At 60.5% G+C, this 7,582-nt stretch overlaps 4 protein-coding genes across 4 annotated transcripts in view; 3 read left to right on the top strand and 1 right to left on the bottom strand.

The window, feature by feature from the left end:
- Positions 1-181: 181 nt before the first annotated feature.
- Positions 182-1,078, top strand: ACA1_310630 (allergen v5/tpx1 family protein; the record flags this gene model as incomplete). The annotated part of the gene is made up of 4 exons (XM_004340328.1): positions 182-301; positions 404-609; positions 707-953; positions 1,031-1,078. 4 exons carry the CDS (start codon positions 182-184, stop codon positions 1,076-1,078), a joined length of 621 nt encoding a protein of 206 aa, XP_004340376.1.
- Positions 1,079-1,819: 741 nt separating this feature from the next.
- On the top strand, positions 1,820-4,858 carry ACA1_310620 (protein kinase domain containing protein; the record flags this gene model as incomplete). Its single annotated transcript, XM_004340327.1, has 8 exons — positions 1,820-2,021; positions 2,133-2,591; positions 2,679-3,023; positions 3,117-3,290; positions 3,357-3,431; positions 3,514-4,090; positions 4,172-4,406; positions 4,487-4,858. The coding sequence occupies 8 exons, from the start codon at positions 1,820-1,822 to the stop codon at positions 4,856-4,858; spliced, it is 2,439 nt and encodes an 812-aa protein (XP_004340375.1).
- Positions 4,859-5,248: 390 nt separating this feature from the next.
- Positions 5,249-7,240, top strand: ACA1_310610 (saccharopine dehydrogenase; the record flags this gene model as incomplete). Its single annotated transcript, XM_004340326.1, has 7 exons — positions 5,249-5,568; positions 5,710-5,802; positions 5,927-6,105; positions 6,188-6,477; positions 6,577-6,702; positions 6,811-7,137; positions 7,214-7,240. 7 exons carry the CDS (start codon positions 5,249-5,251, stop codon positions 7,238-7,240), a joined length of 1,362 nt encoding a protein of 453 aa, XP_004340374.1.
- Positions 7,241-7,323: 83 nt separating this feature from the next.
- Positions 7,324-7,582, bottom strand: part of ACA1_310500 (uncharacterized protein) — a gene marked incomplete at both ends in the record, with an annotated part of 1,577 nt that continues 1,318 nt past the window's right edge. The window contains one exon of the mRNA XM_004340325.1: positions 7,324-7,554. Within this exon, the coding sequence (XP_004340373.1) occupies positions 7,324-7,554 (231 nt within the window). The remainder of the gene's footprint in view (positions 7,555-7,582) is intronic.

Here is a 7,582-nt window from a genome sequence, read left to right as displayed (position 1 = left end):
CACATTCTTGAAAGGGCAGGAAAGGGCAGCCAATGAAGAGCCCGCAGGCCCGTAGCAGTGGTCTGCGGCAGTGAGGCGACGAGAACCAACTCCACCAAAGTAGTGGGTCGCGCAGCTCGCCCTTGACACTCACACGAACGCGAGTCGATTAGCGCATTTGAACTCTCTCTCGATCAACAAAATGGCCGCTCAGCCCGCTACGCCAGTGCAGCTCCTCTTCACCCCGCTCGAGAGCGAGCTCCTCAAAGAAGTCCAGGCCCTGCGCCGCGACCCGCCCGCCTACGCCACCCTTCTCGAACAGGTGCGACAGCTTCCCCCCCCCTCTCCCTCCCTAACGCTCGTTGAATTTCATATAATCACTATTTTATTTTGTCAATTGATTGATTTATCATATTTGCTGTAGGAGCGTTTGCCGATGTATGAGGCGGATGGAACGACTCTGAAGGTGGACAATGAGACGTTCACGCGGACGCGTGAGGGCAAGGCGGCGTGCGAGGCTGCCATCGCCTTCCTGCGCAGCCAACCGGCCAACACCTTGTCCGAGGTGGTGCCCTCCTACGGCATGTCCCTCGCCGCGCGCGACGCTGTCGCCACGCAGGGAGCCAGCGGGTACCTCTCACTCCCGCCCACCATCCCCCATCCACACTCTTACTCAGCCATTGAATGAATCGGCATTGCACATTCCTGATCACATGCCACGCCCCAGGACTGTGGGCAATGTGACGGCCGACGGCAAGGAGCTGCCCACGTCGCTGGACCTCATGGACGATCGCGGCTACGTGACTGGTAACTCGGCCGAGGTGTGTGGCTACGGTGGACGCAACGGTCGAGCGATGGTGTTCTCCTTCCTCATCGGCGATGGCGACCAGTCACGCACCTACCGCCGCGTGCTCCTCGACCCCCGCTGGGGCGCCATCGGCATTGGCGCTGGCGAGCACAAGTCCGACTACAAGGTGCGTCATCCTTGCTGGGTGCACTGCAGCGACTTGAGCGTCCTTACATTCTTGGTTTCTCTTTTGTCTGCTTGCAGGTGATGGCCGTGCTCAACTTTGCTGAGAAGTACCGTGACAGGGCCTAAACAGTTACCCACTTGGTCTTCTGCTTGTACTCCCTCACTGATCATCGTCAGAGTGGAGAGTGCTGTACCCACACCACGCTTTGTACAAACAACGCTTGCCTGTTTTTCTGCCAGACTTTCCTCTTCCAATTCTCAGTCCACCATTGTGAGTGTGTCAGCTGATGAAGGATAGAAAGGTGACTTGGGGCCATTGCAATGTCCATTCCCTGCTGGCAGCCAAAGCACCCACATAGGGACCACACAACTTTTCCTGCAGCAGCCAAGAGTGCTCCTGGCTGCTGCAGGAAAAACCTTTTGTTTTGTCCAATTCAGTGAATGAGGCTCATCTTCACTTCAAGACCGTGTGGTACTACCGCTTGGCAACATGAAGCAACTCCCTCCTACAGCACAAAACTCCACAAAGCTCAAGAGCAATCTAAACTTCGAGTAGTGGCCCTGCCTTTGCAAACACGCCCCCCCCCCAACGAGATGGGAAAGATTGGAACACCGAGGGCGCAGCAACAGGAGGCGTCTGCCGTGGAATGGTGGGACCTTCCTCTCTCGCGCAAGGTGGCCCACTTCGAGACGCTCATCGATGCTCTCTCAGCCGCCGCGGCCGCTGTCACCGAACGGCCATCGTTCGCATCGCTCCTGGGCGGCCGCCGACGTCGAGGCCCGCGACGACGAAGAGGCCACCAGCAGCATCTGCAGAGCAGCGATCAACGCCAAGGTAATACTACTACCCAGGACTGGGGCTCGCTCATGGAAGAGGAGGAGAGGAAGAAGAAGCGAACGAGGCGGAGGCGGGGCAAGTGGGCCAAGGTGGACCCCACCCAGTGGCCCTTCGACATGAAGGTGGCCCACTTCACCGACCTGGCCCAGGGCCAGCGCCTCAAGCACGCCGTAGAGGAGGCCTGGCTCGAGGAGGCGCGCAGGCGACGCCGTAATGCCGCCGCCGGCCACGGTAGCCAACGTCGTTCTACGAGATGCTCATCATCAACATCAACATCGAGCAGCGACTCAACGGCAGCGGTGCCCACCTCCACCACCTCCACGTCGGCCTTGGGCTCTTCAGCTTCGTCCGAGAGCGACGCGGTGAGCGCAGCCGCGGAGCCGATTGTACAGACTACGCAGGCCAACGTCGAAGGTGATGAAGGGGAAGTGGAGGCGGAAGTGCTGGAGGAAGAGGAGGTGCAGGTGGGAAGTGAGTACGTGGGCGAGGTGCTCCGACGTTCGAACGAGATGAAGAAGGAGCGGAGGAAGCGGAGGAACGCCAAGATGAGGCGAGAGAGGGAGAAGGAACTGAGCAAGAAGAACGAACGGAAGAAGAGCGAACAGAAGAGGAACGACGATGGCAGCCAGAACACGAAGAAGAACGGCGATGGCGGAGCGCGTAAGTCGACAGCGGCGAAGTGGGAAGAGACGAAGGGCCGTGTGCGCCGCGAGATCTCCAAGCTGTGGACCACCAAGCACGTCAAGCGCGGCCTCGTCCGATTTGAACGCCACCTCGCCGACCGAGAGGTTCTCGGCAAGGGTAATGCGACACGTCATCGTGTGTGGTGTGTGCGTGTGTGTGTGTGGTGGTGCGCTGCTGACAAGTTTTCTTGCGGGGTTCGCACAGAGTGTCTCGACTGGAAGCGGCGGCAGTGCTGCAGCAGCGCTGTGAGCGGTGCCGAGGCCGAGGGGCTGCTGTTGCCCTTCTTCTCGCACACCGCCACCGCGCTAGGCGACTCGACCACGCTCGTGGTGGTCGGCGGGAAGGACGCGACCGGCCGGGGCACAGCTGCCGTGCGTCTGCTCGACACCGCAACCATGGAGTGGTCCCTGCCGCGCGCCACCGGTCCCGCGCCGGCGTGCCTCTTTGGCCACGCCGCGTGCCGCGTCGGCCGCACCCTCTACCTGGTGGGCGGGTACGACCAGAATGGCCTCTCGTCCAACATCTACCGACTTGACCTGGAAAGCGATAGTACGTTTCTGCTTTGGGGTGGCTTACGTATTGCTGCCAGCCCCATAGGAAATGCGTATTGACACTGCGCGCTTCGAATTCTCTTGTTCGCAGGTGAGGTGCGGTGGTCGATCTGTCGGTTTGACGCTGCGGCGGGCGAGGAGATCGAGGGCAAGGCGCCCTTTGTGCGGGTTGGCCATGCGTTGGCCCGATACGGCAACGATCTGCTTCTCTTTGGCGGGCACAACGGCAAGCAGTGGAGCAACGACCTCTATGCCTTCGACATCGGTACCGCCCACCACACGTGGCTGGGTGTTTGCTGATCATATCAGCTCATTCTGAATCCTTTCACAGAGCGCATGACCTGGTCTACGAGGCCCACGCAGGGCGTCCCTCCGTCTCCTCGTGGCTTCCACACTGCCACGATCGGTACGCGCCCGATCCCAGTTGCACCGCCCAAAAAGCCGTTATCTTGGGCTAACTCGCATTCCTTTCATTCCTATGCCGACAGTTGGTTCGAGTTTGGTTGTGTTTGGCGGTACCAGCCTGAAGCACACGTTCAGCGACACGCATGTGCTCGACCTGGAAGCCCGAGTCTGGTCGGCGGTCATCCCGCAACCCGGCTTCTGCCCGCCGGCACGCCACAGCCACGCCTCGGCTCGCGCGGGAGCAGCCGTGTTCATCGTCGGCGGCAGGGCCGCGAGCGGCGTGGTCCACGACTGCTGGTCGTTCGATGTCGACACCAAGCGATGGACCCGCATGAAGGAGAACAACGAGGGCGTGCTCGGGCTGAGCAGCCACACGCTCACGCGGCTGGGCTCGATGCTGGTCGTGGTGGGCGGCAAGGGCGCGGCCACGCTGTCGGGCGACGTGTGGATGGCCTCGACCGTGCGGCTTCCGCTCAAGGCCCACCTTATCGACTACGAGGAGCTCGAACTCGCCGAGGAGGTCGGTCGCGGCAGCTTCGCCAAGGTGCTCCGGGCCACCCTGCGAGGCGTCCCGTGCGCAGTGAAGAAGCTGCGCAAGGAGGCCCGACGAGACGACGAGAACGAACTCAAGCACTTCAAGCAGGAAGTCCGCTTGCTCAAGTACGCTACCACTATCGCACCACCACTGTTCGTCTCTTCGGCTGACAGGTACAACTAACCTACGACCTCCAACAATAACAGTAAGCTGGACCACGTCAATGTGGTGAAGATGATCGGAGTGTGCACCAAGCCGCGGTGTATCGTGACCGAGTTCATGGCCGGCGGGAGCCTGTTTGATCATCTGCGCCAACAGCAGGGTGGCCTGCTGGGCGACGAGCCTCGCCTCACCTCGATCGCGCTGGACATCGCCCGAGGCGGCCGATATCTCCACCAGCAGAAGGTCATCCACCGCGATATCAAAAGCCACAATATTTTGGTACGCCTCTGCTCCCCCTCTTGCGTAGGCGTTGTCGTCATCGTCATCGACTCACTGTACGTTTCGGTTCTTCTACACAGCTCGACGAGCACGGGAACGCCAAGATCGCCGACCTGGGCGTGTCGCGCATCACCACAGAGACCGCGACCATGACGTGCGTAGGCAGTGCGCAGTGGACCGCGCCCGAGATCCTGCGACACCAGCCCTACGACCAGGCCGTCGATGTGTACAGCTACGGCATTGTGCTCTGGGAGCTGCTCAGCGGACGCCAGCCCTACGCGCACCTCAGCCGCCTCGAAGCCGCCGTGGCGGTGGCCTCCACCCAGCTTCGGCCGGAGATTCCCGACCACTGGCCGGCCCGGTGGGTGCAGCTGATGCAGTCCTGTTGGCACGAGTCACCGCAGGTCCGCCCCACCTTCGCCCAGGTCGTGGACCGCATCGAGTCCTTCTAACCTCTCCGTTTGGCGATCATGTAACATAATCACTGTACCATAAAGCGCACACCAACCGGCTTGCTCATTCTGCCATTCGGCATCTCCTGCCCCTGAGCGTGTGCCGTTGCTGGCAGCACGCTCCTTGTCTATGAGCCCTGTGCCCTTGCCGTGGTCCCACCAGCCCAACCGCCTTGCCTCTCTGCACCCAACCTGGCGCAAGCGAGTTGTTATTCGAAATATGCGTGCATTTCATACGCGCTCGCACATTAAATTCTAAGCAAGAGTGAGGAATGCTAGGGACGGACAACTCCGCTACCGGCGGCAAAAGGCCGGCTGCTCGAGCACTGGTTCTTTGCTTCGATCTCGCGACCGCACAACACTCAAGTTCCATCTCTGAAAGATAACATAATGTCGGGTTCTGGCAAGGAAGTGTTGGTTCTTGGTGCCGGTATGGTGGTGCGCCCGCTCGTGCCCTACCTCACCCAGCACGGCTACCGCGTCGTCGTCGCCTCCAGGACGCTGGCCAAGGCGCAGCACATCGTCGAGGGCATCTCGGGCGCCAAGGCCGTCGAGTGCGACGTCGACACTGATGAGGGCAAAGCCATCCTCGAGACCCTCCTGCCCTCTGCCGATGCCGTCGTGTCGCTGCTGCCCTACCTCCTGCACCCGTTCCTCGCCAAGAGGGCTCTCGCCCACAACAAGCACTTCTTCACCACCTCCTACGTCAGGTACTACTCACAATTCCTCCATCATTTATTTCAATTGGGAAGATCTTCCATCGCGTAGCGTGAGCCCATTTCTCCGATTATCACTGCCGCTCTACGATTGATTTGTTTCTCACTACTCTTTCTCTCCTCGCTTTTATGAAGCCCGGCGATGAGGGAGCTCGACGAAGAGGCCAAGGCCAAGAACCTCGTCTTCATCAACGAGTGTGGTGTCGACCCTGGCACTGACCACATGAGGTACGGTTCTTCTCTTTCGTAGTGCCGAACGTTCACGCCACTTGCGTAGCCCACCGAGGCCGAAGTCGAAGCCGGGTCCTCTCTAGTGTCATCGCTGACTCTCCGCTTGTGTCGCTTCTCCCAGCGCCATGCAGATCATCGACGACGTCAAGTCCAAGGGTGGCAAGATCCTCTCTTTCACCTCCTACTGCGGTGGACTCCCGGCGCCCGACAGCAACAACAACCCTCTCGGCTACAAGTTCAGCTGGTCCGCCCGCGGTGTGCTGCTCGCCTCCACCAACAACGCCATCTTCCTTCAGGACGGTACACTACACACTTTCCTCTCGTTCTTCAGCTTCAGCTACAAAGGCCAAGAGCTATCAACGCTGACGTCACGGTTGCTCAGGCGAGAAGAAGGAGATTCAGGGCAAGGACCTGTTTGACAGCTTCCACCTGGACTACATCCCCGAGCTCAGCTCCGAGTTCGAGACCTACCCCAACCGTAACTCGCTCCAGTACATCGACGTCTATGGCATCACCACCACCCAGACCATGATCCGTGGCACCTACAGGAACAAGGGTTGGTGCCCCACCGTGAAGAAGCTCGGCGCCGATCTGGGCTTCCTCGACCTGACCGAGCGCAACTTCCAGGGCGTGACCTACGCGCAGGCTCTGCGTGAGATGATCAACAGCCAGGTATACCACTCATCACGCACGGCAGCTGCGTTCATGACGAATGGCGCAGCCCTCTCGTGTGCGCACGGTTACTGATGGACGGTTGCTGTTGGCGCACAGGCGGCCGACAAGGAGGCCCTGAAGAGCGACGTGCGCGCGTTCCTCAAGCTCGACGCCTCCAAGGAGTTCGTGATTTCCACCGCCGAATGGCTCGGTCTGTTCGAGGAGGAGCCCATCCCCGCCAAGGTTCGGCCCCACAAGCTTTGCTCCAGTACCTTGGCAGGCCGACCACGAGCTAACCGGCACGCACGCACGCACCACACACACACACACACACACAACCGCACACACTAGATCAAGACCAGGCTCGACGCTCTGTGCCACAAGATGGAGACCAAGATGCAGTACAGCGCCGGCGAGCGGGACATGCTGCTGATGAAGCACACCTTCATCGCCGAGTACCCCGAGGGCAAGAAGGAGAAGATCACCTGCACGCTCATCGACTATGGCCTCCCCAACGGCGACTCGTCCATGGCCAGGACCGTCTCCCTCCCCGTCGCCATCTCCATCCGCCTCGTGCTCGAGGGTAAGTTCACCACGCCCGGCCTCCAGATCCCCATCATCAAGGAGCTCTACGAGCCCATCCTCCAGGAGCTCGAGGCCCTCGAGCCCTCCATCAAGGTGCGACATCTCTCATTCTCTCTTTCTGTCGTTGAAGAGTGGCAACTCATGCGGTGTGTCGGTGGTGCGTGTGCAGTTCGTTCACCACAGGGAAGCCCTGTAAAGTGCTGCCATGTACAACTGCGCGGTGTGTGCAATAAACAAGGTGATCAAGCTCACTGTATGTACATTGGGTGGCATCTGCCTTCAGCGCTCGTCGTCTTCATCTTCGTCGTCACCTTCATCTCCGTGAAGGCTCTCCTGGTCCTCCTCGTCGCCGCCGCCGGGAGGCAGAGTGGGCAGGGCGAACTTGGCGAGCGGAGCGTAGCGGCCGCCCATGTCGCGCAGCACGTCGGCCCACATCTGCGACTGCTTGTCGCGGTCGGCCACATCGACCACGCTCCCCGGTGGCATGCTCGTCGCACTGAACAGAGGCGGCTCCGGGAACACCACTTCGGTCCCCTCC

The sequence above is a fragment of the Acanthamoeba castellanii genome (genome assembly GCF_000313135.1).
Source record: "Acanthamoeba castellanii str. Neff unplaced genomic scaffold scf7180000083773, whole genome shotgun sequence".
NCBI lineage: Eukaryota > Discosea > Longamoebia > Acanthamoebidae > Acanthamoeba > Acanthamoeba castellanii.
The sequence above is the reverse complement of the archived record's forward strand: the minus strand, read 5'-3'. Positions and strand labels throughout refer to the sequence as shown.